At 32.1% G+C, this 23,463-nt stretch overlaps 1 protein-coding gene across 1 annotated transcript in view; it reads left to right on the top strand.

Annotated features, from left to right (window-relative positions):
* The first annotated feature begins 5,957 nt into the window (after positions 1-5,957).
* The window catches only part of LOC124354560 (protein shifted), a 32,559-nt gene continuing 15,053 nt past the window's right edge, over positions 5,958-23,463 (top strand). The window contains exons 1-5 of the mRNA XM_046805112.1: positions 5,958-6,303; positions 10,420-10,517; positions 14,644-14,788; positions 19,497-19,640; positions 22,204-22,404. Coding sequence (XP_046661068.1) covers positions 6,174-6,303; positions 10,420-10,517; positions 14,644-14,788; positions 19,497-19,640; positions 22,204-22,404 — 718 coding nt within the window. The 5' untranslated portion in view covers positions 5,958-6,173. The remainder of the gene's footprint in view (positions 6,304-10,419; positions 10,518-14,643; positions 14,789-19,496; positions 19,641-22,203; positions 22,405-23,463) is intronic.

The raw sequence follows: 23,463 nt of genomic DNA, 5'->3' as shown, positions 1-23,463 counted from the left end.
TTAATTTGCTGTGCTTATAGCCACACAGGGCCACTATTTTTTTTTTTTTTTTTTTTTAGTTAATAAAGTTTTAGACAACTAGACTAATAGTTTGTATGTTATGTATAGTTTTACCCTAACTTTATTTATAGGTTTATGACTCAGCTTCATGAATTAGTTCAATAATACTGGGGACACTTTCCGTTCATGTTAACATTTCGTGCGATACCCCTTTTAGTGTAAATGTGGAATATGATCTAGAATAATGGGGCAGGATATAGAAAATGTGGAGATTGTCATGACCCAATGACGATAACCATGCAAAATACAAGTTTTATTACACAAATATTTTATTTAGTTGTTTAGTTCTGATGTACGAGTACTTATACTCTATTGTCCACATAAACAAAAACATTATCTAGTTAGGATTATTTTCCCTTGTAATTTGATTTCAAATACATCGTGTAAGTATAACATGTTAAAATAATTATCAGGTATTAATACTATTAGTTTATTATTAGTTTAAATACTTACATCATCATTTTGGCGACCGCAGCGTCGTTCATTATTTCGTCGATTTGAAGGTGAGAAGTTGAATAATTGGTAGATGTGTTGGAAAAGTAGTCTTTTAGTAACGATGTTCTCGGTACCTTCGTTCTCGAGTGGTTAGACTTTCATATCTTCAGAAAAGTGGACTAGTGGATCCTTGCTTTTAGCTTACTAACACAGGTACAGATCATTCCCTTCCTCACTTATGTGACCTGTTTATTCGAGAAGACTGGGAGATACCCTTAAAATGACGAGAATACGCAGTTGGCCTTACTCTTCTTCTGAAAGGTTGATAAAACAGAGGACCGGACTAAGGTATGTCAATACACAGCAAATTTCTTTACAAAAGACACTCCAAACCCTTGAGATAAAAATTAAAATACTACAAATATTTGTTTAATTTATTTTCATTAGTTTCCATGGATATTCTTATTGTAGAGTTAATAATTAATATAGTTAATTTTAGGCAGGGTTGCACCGACGGAAGGGACGAAAGGGACTTGGCTCCCCCCCCCCCCGCTAAAAAGAGCATATCATAAAAAATCGATAACCTAATAGTCTAATTTCGACTAAAAATAACAATTACCGTATGTTAGAACTTTGAAATCAATCATAATCTACTATATACATTCAAGTCAGATAACTAATTCAATTTACGAAATACACGAGCCATATAATTGTTCAATTTTGTTCAAAACGCTAAGTACGTATTTTAATTACACCGTCACACAGTAACTACGAAAGTGAGGTTAGATCTTACTATTTTCTTGTGGCTTATACATGTACCAGGTACTTTCAGTAACCGAGTACAAAATGTACTCGTACTGATTTAAAAATCATACGTTACAGGTACATGTTTCAGTTAAGTTACTGTTACTGCTAGACGAGTCCGAGTACTTTGTATCAGGAAAGGCGATAAAGTGTATAGTATCTGTATCGTAAATTACCTGTAACAGTAACCCGTACTTTGGCTTTACGGCCAGACGGGTACCCGATATAAAGTATCTGTTACAGTAGTCCCGACGTGATCAGTTGCCACAGTATGAGTAGGTTACCGAGCTCGAGCAGATATATACTGTTTGTTGTTGTTATTCGTTGTCACTATGAAACAACAACCTGGGCAGTCTGGTGATTTAAACGTTACAACGACTAGTTGCTTGTTACGGTAAATTAACAAAACCTGCTTAATTAAAACAATTAAACCTGCTATATGTGTTAAAAGTTATACTTTTTAAATAGGTTTTAGAACAATACACGCTCAAGATAAAGAGTAAAATATTCATAACGCGACCAGTGGCGAATTTTGCTGACCACCAGGTCATACTAAAAGTTAAGATGGTAATTTAATAACTTAATTTTCAGACTATTCTAAAATTCCAAAACTAGATAACAGTTACAATACACTTGTATCCTTCTTCTATCTATCTTGTATAAACATTTGAATCGCGATTTTCCGAGATATGAATTTTTAAAGATGCATTTTGGTTAAAAAGTGCCAAAACCCGGTATTGTATCGTTGATATCGATATACAATAGAATTTATTGTTATTAATAGCAGTTTATACGTCAAAACGCAGAAATAAATATGCTAAATTTTAATACAACTCCCGTTATTGTTGGTCTATTAGTTTGTGGTCAACTCCTGAACTCGGTATCTAAACTTTTTGGTCCGAGAGTAGACATCAAGATTAAGCATTGGATTTGACTTGTGATTTAAATGTGTTTGGTTCAATATTTTGTTAATGTTATGATTAAATTTTGTTTTAGTTCAATACACTTCATTTACTGTATTTGTTGCAGAAGATTTAATTATCCCTGTATAGGGTTCTTAATGATTGGTGATAGAGTTATTTTACTGTAAAGTTATTTAATCCAACAGGAATTCTACAATAATTGTACAGCTAATCTGCTATAAACGAGTCCTTATTTTAGGAGTACATCAAAATTGTAGAGTACACTTTCTTCGTACTCTATTGTAAGGACATACCTACTCGTTCCTTATCATGCATATTCGTTACAAGTATACCTGTTTCTTTCAATCTGTTGTGGCCAGCTATACTGTTTAGAAAGTTTGCCGCGTACCGGTACGTATACTGTAGTACGTCGCACGTTTTGGCTTCCGTACACCGTGAGCCATCCCATAATGAATATCACAATAATCACTACTGTTAGTACTTGTGTATATTTTTCTCGGGTATGACAGATCAATAAGTACATAAAACTAACAACATGCAGAGGTTTGTAATTAACAGCTGATCCATATCAGACGGTTTACATTTGTTGCACTGTTCTGGTATACTGATTACTGATGCCGCGCATTGCGACAGTTAACAAGCTTATATTTACAACATTTACAGGCCGATATTAATGATCAAAAAGTTTCAATTATATTTATCAGCTTTTTTCATTTTTCAAAATTTGTAAAGCTTACTATTTTTAAGTTATTAAGCTTTAACAATGTCAACTATCTTGAAACTTGATATGATAAACCAACATTCGTTTTTCTATTTATTTCAGTCAGCGAGAACAATAATTATGCTATATTATAATTTTCATCTTTACTGGTTTTTTAAGTAAAAAATAACATATATAAGACAAATATTTTCTATTGCTAAAATAAACATTTCTGACCAAAGTTTATGTAAACAATTTAAAGAATAAACCCCCACTATATTACCGAAGGGTTCGTAAACTTCCAATATAGTGGTATTTTAAATTTATGAGCTTAAATAAAGTAAAAAAACTTTAAAATTTTAAATATACTCGTTACTTTTTTTACTGGTGACTGTTATAACTTACTTTAATTAATTTTTTTATGTAACAATAACAGAAGTGTTCTGTTTTCTATTTATGTAGATAACAATTTTAGTTATGGTATTAACTCCACATTACAGGGTCATCCTTATATTAGAATAATGAATAGTCAACTAAAACCCTTTTAAAAATTATTTTATTTCCTATACTTTAATATTGATTTAACATCTGTTTAAATGGTCCACATGTGTATATTGAAATTGTGTATGGTTTATTATTTATTTAGAGTTTAATGTTCACACTGTTGATGGTTTAATACCGAAACACGTGACTGGAAATAAAATGATTTTTAAATTTTTAAATCATTTTTAAATCATAAAAAAGAAAAGTCTAGTTGACTATTCATTATTCTAAAAGAAGTTTAGATTTTTAAGGCAAATTTCAAGTTATTTGTTTTTGAATGAAGCCATTTAAACATTTTTCTAAAGGGATTACACTAATCAAATACTAACAGTTATTTAGTTTATTTTTTTTTATTGTGTACAAAACAATAGCTGATTATGAGTCAACTATATTGAAACAAATGTTTAATAAACGTGTACTTTTAAGAGTATGTTATTATTATTCCCAAAGTAATAATTGTAGTTTGTAACATCTACATCATTATGAATCATTCATTAACAACATAGGGTTCAATTATACTTACACACTAATACTTTGATAGGCAAGATTGGTGTTTCTGAAGCAAATAGACACAATAACTCAAGTCTGCATAACAAAACCATTACAGGTTCGGAAGTTGCATTTTCCTTTCCAGGTTTTTATCGGATTGGGATATCGAACAACGGGTTTCAAAATTAAGCAAGAATAAAAAACTAAGGTAAACTTATATGTCACAGTATCCTAAACATTTGAAATATTAATCTTTAATTAAAGATGGGCGCTAAAATTCAAAACTGGGCTAAATAAAAGTAACCTTTATTTTATGGATGCATACTAAAAGTTAACGGGTAATCCTAAGTCACTATCGAGATTTCTATACCATATTCCATCTATATGGACTCACTGTATTAACAGATCAGACACTTGCCGATACTAACATTGTCCTTAAGAGCGTTTTAAGGACATTCACTATACAGACATGACTGATCTAGAAGGTAGAGGGAGCACGCCAAGCCACGTGTCACGTAAGGTCCGTGTCAGGCTCGCTAAAGGTATAACGAGGGACACCCATGGAGGGACATGCAGCATCGAACTCGATCTTGCCTATTATGTAGAATTTATGTTCGTGCAAGTGTTTCGCTCAATCGTTCCCAAGATACCTTATCCTGTTGATAAACACAGACTTGTTTTAGACCCCGAGTAATAAACAGGTCCGACAACACTGATAATTTATAAGCCAACACTCAACACTCAGTGGAGTTTCAAAATCCTTTCAGTTTAAAAATTAACTTAAATGTTTAAACGTAATGCATTATAGAATCTGTTCTAAATTTATATTTTTGACAAAAAGTAAAACTAGAAGTACGACTCTAGTAGCTGATAACCTTAAGAACATGTCTAATACAGTTTTTAATCTCCCGTCAATTTAAAATTGAACTTAAAATGTTCAATCATTTTCCAATCCATTTCAAGTATTAAATTTGCATCAATATGTGGAAAATAGTAGCAATGAACAATTACCTAATAACTTAAGTAACATCAATGCCCAATAAATGTTTTTAAAACAAATATTAATTAAAAAAAACTTCTTTAAAAAACTAAAATAAGAACTTTTGACATGAAAGCTAATATCTAAATATAATGTCTTTAATTTGCAACATTAAACTCTGTGTCGCGATTTAATAATTCTTAAAACAATTACTAACAAACCGTTCATGGATAGATCCATAATGATTTTGGTATTTCCGTATAAATTTGACACTTTTTAATTAAAGTGACAAATTATATTCAAAACAGTAGTCAAACACGTGTAAAATATCCAAAAACTTAGTATCTCGCAATTTTTTATACGATCACTGTGTACCCTGATTTAAGTCCATAAGCCTAAATAGCTTATATCGCAGTTTTGTAGATAGTTCACTTATTTGTTACTTAAAGAAAATGAGATGTTTTTAATTATCAGTATAACTTTGTATTATTGTATTTGTAGTCGCAATATTTTCTACCAAATACTGATTTTCCATTTTAACCGTATTCATATATGTATTCATATAAATACTTGATCTATAAAAATATATTGCAACTTCCTTATTTGAGAACGTAATTTCACGACGAGATATTTTTGCCCTGGTGTAAATATGACTTTGTGTTACTTCGTAAACGTGAATACTAATTTATGTCAGTCCTTTTAATGCCACTGATTTCATATTTAACTTCAATTGACAACAGTGTCATCGCAAACAGAAAATTGAAAAGTCATCAGAAAAAAAATTAAATGGGTCGTGTTTTAATAGAGCAGCATGATACAAGTATTAAGTAATAAACTAGTATCAAGTTTTGGTAAATTCAATCGCAAAGCGTTTTGCATGTCAACAAAGAGGCAAATCAATAGGTCATAGGCGAAGGCAAGGTTCAACCTCGCTCAAAATACGCAATCACAGAGTAGACTACGCGACGCTGCGCTGCCCGCACTACTAAACAAAGTTTTTTGTAAATAAGAGGCCTGCTCAGCTGGTGCAACAAAAGAATCAGCTGATTTAGGGCGGGTGTCAGAATTAATAACGGGTCGTCCTCGGCTAACAAGGTGTTGACTGTGATGGATAGTCTCTAACAATCAGTTTGACTTGGCAAAACCTGTTTGGAGAGGAGCCGCACCTGTTCTGGTGTCTGCTGGAGGGGTGGTGGGGGGAGGACAAGTGCTCAGAGACACTCGTTAGCTCTGCTAGACGATGTGGAAGTGTTACTTGGTTCTCGCCTGTGCTGTGCTTACTCTAACATTATCTGCCAGAAACAATGGAAATGGAGGAGATGGTGATTTATCGCTCTGGATTGATGAGCAACAGGTCAAAATGTTTAGCGGTAAGTTTTTTCGGTTATTCAGTAAATGTCAGACTTTGTTTTTGTTGTGGTACGCTTCCTTTTGTTGTTCATATAAGGTAAGGAACCGGTGTTTTCTCTTTTGTTCATTGCCTCTTCAACCCCATGAGGGGTTCTCTAAAGATATTTCGTTGTTTTCGTGAGATCAGAATAGTTACAAATTAGACTTTACCGTGTAGTAACTTATTCATATAATAATGACTTGTGTTTCTTTACTGCAAATTAAATGAGGATGACTGTCATTAATCATTTTAAAATATTTATTTATAACTAATTCTATGACTATTTTGTGTGTGTGTGTGTGTGTGTGTGTGTGTGTGTGTGTGTGTGTGTGTGTGTGTGTGTGTGTGTGTGTGTGTGTGTGTGTGTTTTATTTTTATTATTATTAGTTCATTTAATTCGTGCACCAATATTATCTGATTGGTGTTTTATGTCTTAGTTAAAAATCTTAGAGAATTTTATTCATACATACCTTGAAAATTATTGAATACAATTCTTTGGCAATAATGTAAATCATGGTATTTGTGTGTACATTTATAAAATTGATATAAATAAATCAATATTATTTATGTATATTTATGTAAAAAAGCAAATATTTTATATATATATATATATATATAAGTTTATTATTTTGAAACTATTGATGATATTTTGTAATTTTTACAACCAAGTTGTGTTAGCATGTAAATTTGTAATTGTTTTCAGGTTATATATTTAACACACACACACACACACACACACACACACACACACACACACACACACACACACACACACACACACACACACACACACACACACACACACACACACACACACACACACACACACACACACACACACACACACACAACACACACACACACACACACACACACACACACACACACACACACACACACACACACACACACACACACACACACACACACACACACACACACACACACATACATGTTTATATATATATATATATATATATAATATATATATATATAATATAATATATATATACTGTGTGTATATAAATGTATAACCTGACAACAATGAATTACAACTTTACATGCTAACACAACTTGGTGGTAAAAATTAGAAAATATCATTAATGGTTTCAAAATAATAAACTTTTATTTATATTAAGATTCAATGTAAATTTTATACATACTAATATGTAATAAGAGAAAATCCTGAAAGATAGATCAAACTGATCTGGGACAGACAGTTTTATGTTTCATAATAGGATACTTTCATAACTAAATGAATAAGATTTCCTAATCTTGTATAGCCACATTCAAATTTTTATAACTATATAGAATTGTCTTAGAATGTTTAGTCAATTCTAACAATTTAGTAATACACCACAACTATTACTACCACAATTAGCTACTTCAATACCGTACTTGTTTTTCTGGTATATCTGTTTTTGTGAAAGTTCTTTAATCTTTTAGTACTACAGTGTCATGTAATGAAATGGATCTTACATACAGATAGATATTCAAGGTAAGAGGAAGAAAACATATCCATGTTAACCTTTAAGTTATTTGTGACACCATTGCTGCCACAGGGTTTACCAGACCTCCATTTTAGTAAATTATTAATAAACTACCAAAATACTGTTAAATATTACTGTGATTTTGTCATAATCAGGCTGTATTTAAATATTGCATCACTGATTGAAGTATTTTTACCAGATTTTTCTCGCCTCCATTCTTTCCAATTCTTAAAAATTTGTGTAATAAAAATGAAAGGGTTTTAGTAAATTGGTTTAGAAAATAAAGATGATTTCATATAAGCTTTTTAATGTTATAAAAATGTAAAGTAAGATTTAAAATGTACTTTTAATATATTTTCTTTTGGTTTATAATGATAGAATTCGTAATGTGCTTACTTAAAATTACTGAGCTTTTGTAAACTTTAAATATGCCTTCGTTGTTTTCAAAAAAATAACACATAATTATTTTTGTATACCTTGTTTTAATTTACCAAATTCACTGCTAAGAGCAAAATATAAAAAGTACACGGAATTACCAGGTAAAATTAATGAATTACTTTTGCATAAAATGTGTACAATTCGTCCTTATTCTGATTCAGTTTTGGGTTTCAAGTACTTTTCAAAAACAGTTTTTATGAGCTTTATTCACATTGGTTTACTACATTTTGCACAGGAAGCACTTGTTATTATGGCCCTGTTCCTTGAGCACCCTACGTATTGAACTTTCTTTCTTTTCACATTTGCTCTGTTGGTGTTTCCTTACAATGGAACTTGTGCAATCTTCTTTACAGACTGCAGGATATACTTTGGAATATGAGCAATGACAGGTTACCTCACTGCTTGTGGTTTTACGATTGCAAATCTGATTTCCTTCCTCATTGTCATCTGTAGTAGAATTTGCGTCGTTGTCAGAAGCACTGATATGGTCCTCTTCATCATGATTGAAACTCAATAAAAAACTTATCAAATATATTCTTATGTTTAGAGATATTACCTAATTCTATTATAATTTCTTCCCTTCTGAATTCACTATCAAAACTGTAAACTCTAAAAAAATATCAAATAAAACACAAAAATCATGAGTTTAATGATAATTCACCATGATAATTAATTACATTATGAAGTTCCAAAACACATACACTGGTGTGTGGATCTAACGATACCCCAGAGCATTTCAAAACCTCTTTTCTCTGCAGCAGAGTGACATGAATTGATGAAACCACTGTAACGGATCACACATGAGTTATCTTAGAACTACTGAGGTCCAGCTTTGCAGCTAATCTCTTCCGGTGGTTGTTTCAAGATTTACAAATGGTGGGCATCTGAGATCACCCAGTGTCAGTATTTAAGGGTTAACTTACTTTCATTTTTGTAGATAAAAATCATGTTCTAATTTCTTGAGCTGCCAGCAGATTATAAGTAAAAACTGATCCAAGATAAACGGTTTTATAGGAAGTTGAAAAATATACAATAGTTATACAAAGTTTGAAATTAGGTAATGGAACAATCATTGTGGTAAAATTGCTCCAAGATCCCTAGTATAACATAGTATAAACAAGTTGTATGATACAATTTTTATTTGCAACCAAAGGAATTTCAATTACTGTATTCTAATAACAGAAATTACATGGAAAGTCTGTGCATGTTTCAGTTAGCTTAATTAATGCCATGTGATATACTACTTCACATTCATGAGTCATTTCTAATTAAGTGGTAAAAACAGCTTTCAAGGATTGGTAGTTAGCAGCAATCAACTTAGTTCATGTAGTGTCTAAATATAGCATACATTTTCTCCAATAGTAAACTTATTGCCTGCTCGAAACGAAAGTTGTTTTATATAATTCTGTAGATATACATATGTTAATCTTAATTAGCCAACCAATATTATTTCCTCAGAATGTTTTTGCTGAGTTTTTACAGGTTTCTCTGTCCATATGATTCTTATTTATTTCAAAAATACAATAATTTATTTTATATATGAATATAAAAAATTTTATATGTAACACTGTACTGTATTAAAATACCTCTGTATTAGTAAGAAAGAACTGTACTGTGTTTTAAATAACACTAATAGGTATACAATTTTTACATTCAGAATACTCCTAAAATCATATTAAAAACATTTTTTTGAAATTGTGAAATGTAAGTTCATTTTAACTCCACTGATCCTGAATGGATAACATAAGGTATGTTTGCAGTAGAATTTGTATGAGGGAAAACACAATTTGAATTTTGGACACAAGTTTACTTTGCAATAAAAATATGTATATTTTAGAATTTTTTAATATTGAATCAATAATCCTTCACTTTATTTGCATTATTCTTAAATTTCCTCAACATTACGATTTCTTTTAATTCACTTCAAAGTACAACAAGTTAATTTCAAAAATCCAAAGTAATTAACATCTACTCTTTTCTTTACTAGTATCATTTTTTTATTTTCCATAACAGATTATTTTAGTTTGTTATAGATTGTACAAATATAATAATAACTATTACACAACCAAAACATTGCAATAAAAAAGAACATCAGTAACTTACAGTGTGTAAAATTGCTTCATACATTTAAATGATTTATATTATTTTAAAATTTTGCCTGGTTACAGGATTTGCTATGGAGATATATGCCATCGTAGATGGAAAAGTTCTTCCATATATTTTGGATCCAAACTTTGAAAAATATCTACCTATTATTCCATCAGAGGTAAGAATATTTCAGGATACGCATAAACATAGTGATAGAAAATATTGTTTGTTATTTTGTTGAATCCTTCAGGCAACTGCATATTTTCTTGGTTTCTTTCTTGACTTTGAGAGACATTATTGTATTTTGAAGGTAACAGGTTTGGACATTTTGCATTGTTAGTGATACAAAATATTCTGAACACTACTTTCGTTATCTATAATGTTACCTTTACCGCAGACAGATCTAATCTAACACATATCAACTGCACTCTAGGTTAAAATAAACAGATGGTACAAAGCGTTGTGACATGCCTAAGTCAGGAATCAACAGACATGCAGTGTGTCAACTCACTACCTTTAAGGCATGCACTATCTTTATGTTTGGCTTGATTAATAAAACAAGGTTAAACACGTGACTTTGGGTCAGTGTGGGAAACTTCACCTTACAGGAGACAACGTTGTGGCCCGGAGAGTGACTCCTAATGGACCAATGTTTACAATTTTCAATTTCGATATATAGATAGTAGAGTTTCACACCAAATTTCAACCTTTTAAGTTAACTCATTCAAAATTTATAGTACATACAGACATACACACACAAAGGCTAAAATCTGATTTTTTACAACTGGTTGGAGAGATTTCACACTAAGTTCAACAAATGAAACTTTGTTGTGGCTAATTATAAATATGTTAATATGTTTTAAGAGTATAATCCTAGATCTTACTTTTAATACATTTATTGTAACACTTCCTTATACATCATCTATACACAAATACACACTAATTGAGTTTCCTTGCATCTGGAAAACGGTACAAATAAATAAAAATTGCATTACCAAATGACACACGCACCTTGATTTTCTGATGACAGAAGATATTCTCTTAAAAGCTCTATCCTGGGCATGTGCTAACACTCTATAAGTATGTACATGTATTTACATTTGTGTGTGTGTGTGTCTGTGTGTATGCATACACTATCTCGATTATGCATTGACGGATTTCGTTGGAAAAAGTACTGTTGGCATTGTTATAAAAATTGCAAAATAGTTGGTATCTTGTATATTGTTTTTTAGCTGATGCCTATCAAAAGACAAAATTTTTGTTGCCCTCAGCTTGCACAAGAAGTGTAACTTTAAAGTGGTCATGTTCTCTTATGCATTTATGGATTTCGTTTAAACAAATACCAGTGGAATTGTAATACAAATGTTTAAATAGTTGGTGTCTAGTAAATGTTTTATAACAATATTGGTTTTTTTGTTATTTAACTTAAAAAAAAATTTCAATGGACACAAATATTAAACAAAATAACAAAATATTTTTTTTTTTAACTTTTCTCTTATCTATTCAAACTTATGTTCCAAATTTGGTTACTTTAGCTTAACTAATTTTAAGAATAATAATTTTTTCATACAAAAATACAAAAAAGCGGCTAGTGGCTATACAAGACATTTTTCGACTTATGTTTATATGACATTTTTTGTTTGAAATGATGAATACTATCACGCAAAGAAGTTTGTGACACCCTGTTTATATAAATTGTTATCCAGTTGTGAGCTATGTTCCAAATTCCAAGACTCTAGGTATTCACAAAGTTAGTTTAAAATCAGTAAAATATTTGTACAACAGACAGATAAGAAAGTAAGTTAATAGAAACAGTAAGGTCTGATTCGGTAGTCGAGGTTTAACTAAACTCTAGAGGGTATAACCAGTTTTAACTGGTGTTAAACCCAGGAATTGAAGAAACTGATTCAGCAGTCAGTGCATTACAAAACTCTGGGATTAAATTAAACTGTTTGTCTATTAACTGTGTGTTTCTTTGTTTGTTGTTAAAATCTAACTTTGCATTCTTCTAAAAAAGATGCATTCTTGATAATTGATGTATTTATTTAAACACAACAGACCCACATAGAGCTACAAATCCAGTCAAACCCACAATCAACACTAGAATAACACTTTATTAAGATCTGCCAATGCACCATAAATTTTATTGTGTAACAAAACAAAAATAAGTAGATATTGTAAAATTGTTGAACATTGTATTAGTGTTTTGTAAATAATATAATTAATACTCCTAATTTTTATATGTAATTCGGAGGTGATCAATCCTAACTTTACTATGTTTGCTATGTATAAGGTCCATATTACAATATGTGGGTAATATAAAGTTTAGTAAATTTTGGTACAATGGTACCTGTAATTATAGATTCAAAAATAAAGGTTTAATAATTTATAAAAATAAACTTTAAGTTAATTCTCTTCAATGATGTTATTACATAATACAAATTCATAGTATATTAACCAGTATTTCACAAAAGTCTATATAAGGCAGCTATAAAAACATAATTTTTATTTTATTTATGAAACCAAACATTCAGTTTGTATTGACCAAAGCATGTTTTACAGGTTTTATAGAGCTTCACAACTGATGTGATGAAATTGAATAAATGGTGTTTGAAACTTAGAAGCTCTCCAGTTTGCACTAGTGAAAGTGTGCTGAAGATTTTGAATAGTTCTGGGAAGTGACTGATACCTACAGTCATAACAGCAATAATATCTCAATTATTCTCTGATGAACTCAAGAGTTTTAACAGACAAACAACAGACTTTACAAAATCCTAGACTTGTTAAACTCTGGAATTTGTGTTGTAAACCCGCTACTGCAGAATCTGATTTTTGCCTGCTTTAAACTCTGAAGTTTAATGAAGTTCTAGACTTTCAAAGTCCTGGAGATTTAAACCCCTGACTGCCGAACCGGCCCTAAAACTTCTATATCATAAAATCCATGCTCCATTTTTTCTCAGTGATCCCTGTCACCAAAACACAGTAAAATAGCCCTATATCGTATAGCTTGCTAAAAGATTTACACTGAATGTAAAGCTACAATATTCAAGCTTTGTTAGAAACCAACCAATCCAATTAAGTAAATTCATCACATCAGTTAATAAGTTATTAAAAAAGCCACACTATTAACTATTAAGTCATATATCATATTGTGATATAATCTTTTCAAAATATTTATCCCATAACAAAATTATTTTTGGACCAATAGGACAGTACTGTAGACCTAGTAAAAGATAGCTCCATAGCTCAATTTGCTCTTGAGATGTCCAGTGGAAAACAAACACACAGACAGATAGATAGATAGATAGAGAAACAAAATGGCAGAAGAGGAATTTTGCAATAACTCTTTAGTAATAACTAAGTAAAATACACCAAATTTTAAGTTTATAGCTCAATTCATATTCTTATATTAATTTCTTGTTTCACTGAACAATGGCAAATGTTCATCAAAATCCTGTTTCTTTCACATACGTAATCATGAGTTACAGGCTTTACTAAAGCTCAGTGAAATTCCACGGAGATACTTGCATGATTATCGAACTCTATCTTCTCTATACACCAATAAACCTTAACAATGTAGAATCTAAGGACTTGACATAACATAACAAAAGTCTTATCAACCAATCCAATAAAATTAACTTGTTACATATTGTGTTACTAATGTTACTATGTCACATGTTCAAATATCAAACGAGTGAACTCATTTTGTTTACAAATTCTTTTATTCTATGATTTTCTCGTTTCCATGGGGTTGTCCAAAAGATCAATGTAAAAATTTGCTAATCTTAGCCAAATCCCATGATGTTGCAATTGGCATGCTCCATTCATGCACCAACTTGATATTGCATTATATAGAAATCAAGCTTTTGAGTAAAATTGCAAGTCTATAGGTAAATTGATTTTCAACATATTAACATATAGATAAACAGACAGATGGAAATACAATTTTTCCAGCCTCTTGAATAATGAGTTTCACTAACACTCAACGAATAATACACTAAATATTAGCAGTTTTTATATGAAAGAAACTATAACAATGTAAATAGAAAATATTGCAATAGCTTATAATTTGAAAATTGAAACAATTTTTCAGTATAAGCCTCTCTCGATACGCTTTCTGTACCAGAAGTACTCCATACATTTTAGGTCTCCTGGGTGGTGGGGTTTTTTCTTGATAATTAAAGTTGTATATGTCATGGAATCAAATCTGCAGGTATCTGCCAGGTTATCTGATTCTAAATATTATCATTGGCTCATGTATTAAGATCCATGTTTATGATTATTTAATGTATTTTGTTTGAAAGGCTGGCTATGTGAACTTAACATGGAAGTCAGGAACAAAGAAATATTACTACAACTTTGACAGGCTACAATCATTCAATGAAGATGTTCTTGCATCTCCTGTCATTTCTATCAAAACCAAAGGCAGGGTACCCAGAAGGCCTAAAGGTAAGCAATTTACTAAATCAGCACAATGCTTACAAATATAATACCCTTTTTATGGCCACAGACTATATCTGCACAGAGAACATAACAAGCAGAGTCTGAGGTGCACAATAGTGATAACAGATGCTCAGGTCCAGACATAATTGGAACTTGTGATATCTTTAACTCAGATTCTGCCTTAAACAGTGGGACGACCATTCTCCCAAAGGTTCCGACTCGGTTTTTTTACTAGTAAATATTAAGTACAAAAATTAAAAATATTCTGGTAAGGTACAGTTAATACAAGTCTCAAGTACGTTATGATTTGTATTTGTAATCCATAAACCAATTTTTAAAATCACTGGATAGGTATTAATCAGAAACAAACTAGTTAAGAACAACTATTCAAATTGTAAGGATTTGTGAAATGGTTTAGTAATAATGTTTAGTATTTATTATCGAAAAATATAAAATTGCAACACAAATACATATACATCTGTTTGTCCACTTTGAGATAACATGTAAATAAGGAAGTTTTATCCTCTTCTTTTGGTGTGGAAAATTTTGTATGGAAATTATGCTAGCTAATCACTGTATACAGAATTTATTTCTCAACAGAAACGCCTGAATATAAATCCTTTAATTCTATATGAATTTCTTTTAAAACGCTATTTACACTTATTACTGTAAAAAAGTACACAGTAAAAAGAAGTTAATACAAGATTTTTGTTATTAAAAGTATAATAAATATTATAATGATATTATATTTACACTATTTTTAATAGTTGTGACTAGTTGCTAGTACATTCCTTTATAGTTTTAATTTTTTTAAACTTATATGTTTTCATTGTGAAGTGTTATAAGACGTGTTGTGATGAACTCTATTCATCTACATGTATCTACAGTTGGCTTGAATAATTAATTATAAATGCTTCCTGTAATGTACTGAACAAGAAAATTGTGTATAACAAGGTAATGTCTGCCATCAGAGTTTTTAACTGCCAGATAAATTACATTAATTATTTAAAATTTATTTTTTTTTATTTGTATAAAATTTATCACCTCCTTAACTGTACTTAAATGGTAAAGTTTTATTTTCAGTTTTAAATTATCTCTTTAACTCAAATGTTTTGTTACTCTCCTTATTTCTGTTCTCGTTCATTATTTGTTAAGCTCACTTATTTTTTAAATTTTCTTGGGTTTTAATTTGAGCCAGTGAGAGGAAAAGTGGTACAAGTCACTTTTTTATAGTTTTGAGATTCTGAAGGGTTTACTAAAAGGAGTACTTTAAATCTATTCATCATAATAGCTTTTTACTCTATGACAAAATTGGTTACTCATATCCTGATTTATCATTTCATATATCAAAATATGTACTTAATGAATGCAATCGATTAGTAACAATTTGCAGTTTTTTTCAAAATTGACTTGTACCCACTTTTCCAAAACATATTTTCGGGTAAATAATTGTTTGACAATGTAAGAAACTGAAAGAACTCATTTATTTTGCCATTAGTTAGCTACAAAAACATTGAACAATGATAAGTTAGCCTATCCTTTAGTCCTTTTCATCATCGGATTCTGATTCACTGCAACGATCGATGATGGGGGTGTCGTCAATTCCTTCAGGCTGATTTCCAACTGTCAGGTCTGTGTAGAAACTATGGTGGATGGGAGGAATGAAGGCTAGGAGATCCATCATGTCCTTCTTCTTCGCTGCTGTAACCGGACGAGGTGACGAGTACAGAGCTTCAGTTGTGATACTTGCGAGGGATACCATTCGCCTTCCTTTTTTTGCTGGGGTGATGTCAAGACAATCAAAGGGAATGTCATCATTCAGTGTCTCCTTGTAAAAGATCTTGAAGGGTTGGTCCCTAACATACCTCAACCATTGGATACTAAACCAAGATACTTTGTGTTTATCTACATTGGTTTTTCTTCTAGTAATTGATCTTTCGAGCGCGCCTGAGTGGAATTAAAGTCTTCTCGGTTCATGATTTTAACCACAAAGGGCTTCTTCTTCTTTGACTTTGTTATGGTATGTACGTTACCAATCAACGAGGAGAGTACATTGTTTTTCCTTTAGAATACTTTTCTATAATGCCAAAATCTGCGTCATTAGGCAGAAATGAGTGTCCGCTGACCATAAATTTATGATCTACTGTCTGAATTTTACAATTCTCTTGTTGAATAAACTGCATCATGGTGAGAGCAAGCTTGATGTTGCGGTTTTGCCCACCACAGCTATCGCTGAAACATTATTACATGACTAACATCATTGGAAACATTGTGACTTAAGTGCTCTGTAATACAAGAAGCAACCTCTTGAGATCCTCGGGAACCTTCAACTTCATTCCAAAACATACATGAAAGCTGAAACTATCTGCTAGCTGATGACAGCCCAGATTGTACACATACATGTTTCTTTTGTAGTATGCAATTGAACATGTCAAATTTGGAAAAGCTAACGCCTTCTGAAGATCAAACGTAAATGAATAAACGTTGGAATTGTTCTTGGATTCTTCTTTCGCTGCGTCTAGTTTCTCCCTTGCAAGGTCTGCTTTTCTCAAATGTATTTCCTTCATACGTTCAATATTTCTCTTTTCTTCTTCATCTTCAGCTATGGCTAGTTTCATTTTGAACGTGTCACATTCACACACGTATCCTTGTGAGGCTGATGAAAGTTGCAAATTGAATTCAAAATTGAACACTTTTCTGTACATTGACTCTGATAGAGGTTGTGTGTTCAAAGTATAGCAATGATTCTTGTACAGATTGTACATCTCTCTAATGTTAAGAGATTCTGGTAAATACTTGCGGTTCGGATTGTGACTTCTTGTATAATGTGATTCATACGAGGGAAATGAAGAAATATGATCTCTGAGTATTTTCAGTCTACCTTCATCAGTTTTGTTAACAGAAACCTGCTTCCCCCTTTAAATCGCTACCCGGCTCTTTTCCATCTGTAACCTTTTTGAGGGCTCTAGAAGCTCTTCCGTTTGAGATTTGAAATGTACCTAAAAAATACTGCTTGCACACTTTAACGTTTTTGGTAGGTAATTTTAAGTGGTACCTTACTGTTCGATTTTTTTATTCCTCTAGAGCCATCTCTTATTCGATGAGTAATCGGTGTTGACTGCTGGCAAAGTCCACAAATATAAGCATTTTGTGCTTGAAAACTGGCCATATCGTAAAAAACTTCTGGAATAAAATCTTCCTTTCTTCTTCGGCTACCAATTCATTGCATTTATTTCTGCAAGAAGGCTGACATGGTTCATTTACAAATATTTCTTGCGCCACCTTTTTGCCTTTTGCTGTGAAATACTCCTTCCCATAAGCACGTTTCATTTTCCGCTCTGTTTTTTTGTTAATATTCCTTTTACGTTTTCTTGTTTTGGCATCAGCAACAACTGCGATATTGTGTTCTGTAACAAAACAAATTCTTTGTAGGCCAACAATAGTATTTCAACTAAAAGAAACAAAATATGTTAGTTTTCGAGCTATTATAGATGGTTTGTCACGTACTTTATCTCATAGCTTTGGAATAGCTACAACCACTTTGGGATAACAGTTTTTCTAAAGATAAGATTTTAAATAGGCTACTCAAATAACCAATACAATGTTTAAAATTTGTGAGGCCTTTCGCCAGGTAGGCTGACATCTACGGACAACTCAAAAATGTAAAACATTGTATTGGCTATTTGAGTATTTTAAAACCTTATCTTTTTATTATTACCAATACTACAGCACAATCTGCAATATAACAGTTTTTTATGTTGATTAATGTATAAGAAGAGATAATAAAAAAATAATTATGAAATATCCGCACCTGAATTTTCACTGACAGAAGAGATGTTCTGTGGTATCGCTGCGCCTGCGTTTTCATGATCTAAAAAAATAAACTCAAATTAGGATTTTGGCAGTATAATTGGATGGTAATTATATCCTAATATTGTATGGCCTAATAGGCATCTGCCCAAAATTATGGGCCTATCTCATATGCAGAGATAGGCATAGGGCATGGGCCTATCTCTGCTTGTGTAAACAACAGCCCTCCTAACTTAGTGATAGGCCCAAGCTAAGGTTTAATTTTCTAACTTTGCTAGACAATTGGAATTCTCAATCCACTATAAATAATCTCTTTAAAGTACAAATAATATTACAGGCCAAGTAATATTCAAAATACAATAAGTAGGCCTATTGCCTATTGAGTTTATAAAAAGTGAGGTTAGAGATAGATTAGAAAGCATAGTTACCTGTACTTTCAGCATCAGATGGAATGTATTCTGATCCTGAATCCAATAGAATTGAAGGAGTTGAATCTTCAGATTCACTTCCATACTGGTTTCGTTAAATAAACTATTTGAGCAAAAAATTCAAAACTATCACTGTGTTAAGTCTGCAGAGGAAGCAAAAGCACATAACAAGACACACCACATGGAAAAGTGAAGTAAGTCAAGCACCTTCATGGGAAAAGTGGTATAAGTCAGACTTGTACCACTTTTGCTTTCAGTATTTCACCTATTCCGTTGGCCAATGGATTATTCACTGCCATCTAAATCAGAAAAAAAACAGGATTTGACTTGGATCACTTTTGCATGTGATAGAATGACTTACAAAACAATATGTTACACAAATAATCTCAAATTTAAAAAAAATTGACTTAGACCACTTTTCCTCTCACCCGGCTCAATTGAGAATTTAAGCTTTAGAAAAATAACTGTGCTTTCAGTTTTTAGCGTTCTTTTGCCCTGTAATGGGAATCGGTCTGGGATTGCAGCCTTCAGCATTGGACTATTGATAGAGACCCGAAAGGGAAAACCTCTGCCCGGAACTCCTCTTAGACTCCGGCTGCGGAAAGAATGTGCAGAAAGAGGTATGATAATTTCTTAAAAGTAGCTAATTATCTATGGCTTGACCCATAGTATACGTCCATTAGATCTTTATGTGGAGTAAAGTTTATTCCAAAAGCCCTTACCTTGGTAATACCTTTTGAGCAATTAATAATTTATAAATATTTGAGTTAGAGATTATTAGGGCGAGCTGAATTTTTTGAATTATCAAGGAGAAGCATATTTTTGACATAAATGTTTCAGTTTATGTTGGTTGTCAAGTGCTTTTGAAGCCTGTGAGGAAGGTAATTACATGATTAGCTGTTAGTGTGTTGAAATTACTGAAGAACTGGTAATTACAGATTGGCAGGAGAAGTAATTGGCTCTTAGTTGATTGGTAGAACTAAATTACTAGCTGTTAGCAAGTTGGTATAATCAAAAGGGCCAGTTATTAATAGACTGGTATTACTAAAAGACTTATTATTAGTAGATTGCTATGAATGACTAAAGGACTGTCTGTTAGTATGGATGTTTGGAGGAGTGGCTGTTAATATGTTTGTATGAATATTGGCATGAGCACCTGTTTGTAGGTTGGTAGGAGTAAATGACTGATTGTTACTAAGTTAGAGTAAGTGAAAAGCTGACTATTAGCTAGACACTATTGCAAAAAAGGTGTCTGTAATTTGGCTATGTTCTCATATTCTATTAATAATTAGTTCAGTGCGTTGGAAGTTCATAAACACGAAAGCGGGCTGTGTGCCTTCCAGGTAGCATCATGTCCAGCACAGCATACCTTTGTTATTTACAGCATGGTATGAGCTAGGGCTGCAAAAGGAACAGCTATAACAACACTTATGAGAGAGTGATAATGAAATGAAATGAAAAATGTCTTTATTAGAGGCGAAGTTAGGACTATAAAGTCCTCTCTACCACTTAACCTCGTAAAAAATTAAACTAACATACATATACATGTATAACTAAAAATAAATCTATTTATTTACCTTATACATTAAAAGAATCTTAGCTTTAAAATAATAAAAAAAAAACATCTATAATTAATGTAACTTTATAAATATTTACAAAACTATAATAAGACATACACGCATGCATTCATTCAACTTGCATTCAGTTGCCTTAAGTAACACATTCCAAAGCCGCCAACCGCTATACCCCCTGAGCCCCCAGCATCAAGGCCCTGACCTCCGCCCCAAAGCGAGCGCGCTTATCAATGGCTCTGATGTTTATAGGTAAGGCATTCCACAATCGGCAGGCAGAAACTGTAAACGACTTACTAAAGGTAGTTGTTCGATGAATTGGTATAGATAATAAGGATGTACCCCTCCTTGTACTTCGTTCACTTATTTCAGACATAAATTGAAAGTTGTTTGAAAGATAACTGGGACAATTTGTATTTAAAAGAGCGTGCAACAGAATGAGTGAGTGATAGTCTCGAAGATCTTGTAATTTTAATATAGATAATTGTTTGAAGAAGGGCGTTACGTGATCATCACGTCTGAGATTAAAAATGAACCTAATGCAAAAGTTCTGAGCACGCTGGAGTTTATTTGAAAGCTCCACAGTCATGTCATTAATGACTATGTCACAGTAGTTGAAGTGAGGCAGTACAAGAGTCTTTATCAGCATTATTTTAACCTGGTGTGGTAGATATGAAGCCAGCCGCTTGAGGCTGTGAACACCGGCAAAGACCCTATTACATATCAAAGAAGCCTGTTCAGTCCATCTTAAGTGTTTGTCAATAATAAGTCCTAGATTCTTTACTTTCTCAGAGTATTCTAGATCTTGGTCATTTAGTTTTAATTTGGGAGCCGTAGTAAAGTCAATTTTACGAACAAGCTTTGAATGACCTATCATAATACACTGAGTTTTGTCTACGTTTAATTTTAGTCCATGTTTCCAAGTCCAGTGAGTAACAGCGTCAATATCGGAATTCATGAGAGTCACACAAGTTTGTATGTCCCTTATAGAAAAGTGGCGGTATATTTGTAAGTCATCTGCATATAAGTGAAAATTGGAATGAGTAATTTGAGTAGTAATGTCATTGATGTACAGTGAAAATAAAAGTGGCCCCAGGACTGAACCCTGCGGAACTCCACGAGTGACTGGTCTCCATCTCGACTGCTTCTCACATAATGCTTAGACATGAAAAGAAAATCTTAAAAATATGGGGCGAATTTAGAATTGTAACACATGCTATTGCACAAAAATGTGTTTAGATTTCCTTTCCTCCTTCAAAACCATATTGTGCTCATTAGTATACCTAATTTTCCACCGCTAACTAGCTAACTATGAATAAATACAATAAACAAGATAAGAGTATTCCACACCATGTGTTACAAAATGCTGCTTGGAGGCCAAATCAGTAACCCCAGGTGCTTGGTGATCTTGGTTAAGGCAAACAGTTTTTATACCTTAGATTAGCAATGCAATATTTATTGTACAATTGTGGAACTAAGCTGACAACAGAATTATCTTGTTACCATTTAAATTACAAATACTTTACTGAATGGTGACAAATGACAAATTTAATTGTGAAATATTACCTCTGACTGTAATGTGGATTCAGTGATTGATGACCAATGTTATTAGGACCAGACCCTGAGTGTGACAAGAAGTGTGCCAACGGTGGATGGTGTAACAAGGACAAGATATGTCAGTGCCAGGAGGGCTACCTGGGACCTTATTGTAAGGCTGCACTCTGTTACCCGCAATGCATGAACAATGGCAACTGTACTGCTCCAGGTGTCTGTAGCTGTCCAGAGGGCTACCAGGGGCGGCACTGCGAGGGAGGTACGTTACAAACACTTAATCACAAATATAGCAGTGTGTTCTTACACTTATACCTTCCTGCATCTCATTATTGTATATTCTTTTTAATGAATAACAATGCAATGTACATCCAAAAGTAATATATTATTCGGTTTGCTTTTAACTCAGATTGATTCCTTTAGAAAATACCATTAAAATGCAATAACTTTTCCATTGCTTTATTTGACATATAATTATAGTTAAAAGTACTTTTTGTAAAGGAAACATAAATTTCAAAATTGCCTAACTAGATATTATTTTAGAATATAAAAGTGAAGTAAACAAAGGCTAAAATGTTTATGGTTATAGATTATTTCAAAATTTATTTACACTTCAACAAAACACTTGTAGGTCACTCTGTGTACAATAGGGAATCCCTCCCCTTAATAAGGGGGTTCTTTGATAAGGTTCAAGTAATTAATTGGTAATTATCGATGTTATCTGTGAATTCTTTTTTTAACAGATACGTTTTTGCACATCTTCTTAGTTTGCACACACTACAGTAAACATTTTCAAAAACTAACAGAATTTGTAAAAAAAAATAAATAAGAATTATACTGGCGTCTATAAGTAAGTAGTTAGTATCACAGTGTTATTATATTCCTCAAACTAAAACATCCCCCTAAAAGAGATTGAATGAACAATCATTGTCTAATTCATTATCTTAAAATGAAATCCAGCTGTGCTCGTCACAGAGTTGAAAATAACCACAACTAAACTAATTTTAAAGTTAACTTACAGAATATTACACTTGAATAACAAGAAGGGCACTTTCAAATTGTTTGCAGGAATTCAGAATACATAAAATAATAAAATTGGAAATACGTACATTTTAAAATAAACAAATTCAATTCCAGTTCTACATTATATAGGGATGGCGAAACAATGAAAATAGCTAGAGATCAAATTTATCTTTTTGAAACTACACACAACATTTGTTATTTGATCTCTTAATAGGGAGGCACAATAAATTCTTGGTTAGTATTGAGAATTAATTTTTACACTGTATTACTAAATGTACATATTGTATTGTTAAAATCT

This window comes from Homalodisca vitripennis, chromosome 2 (genome assembly GCF_021130785.1).
Source record: "Homalodisca vitripennis isolate AUS2020 chromosome 2, UT_GWSS_2.1, whole genome shotgun sequence".
Taxonomy (NCBI): Eukaryota; Metazoa; Arthropoda; class Insecta; order Hemiptera; family Cicadellidae; genus Homalodisca; species Homalodisca vitripennis.
The sequence above is the reverse complement of the archived record's forward strand: the minus strand, read 5'-3'. Positions and strand labels throughout refer to the sequence as shown.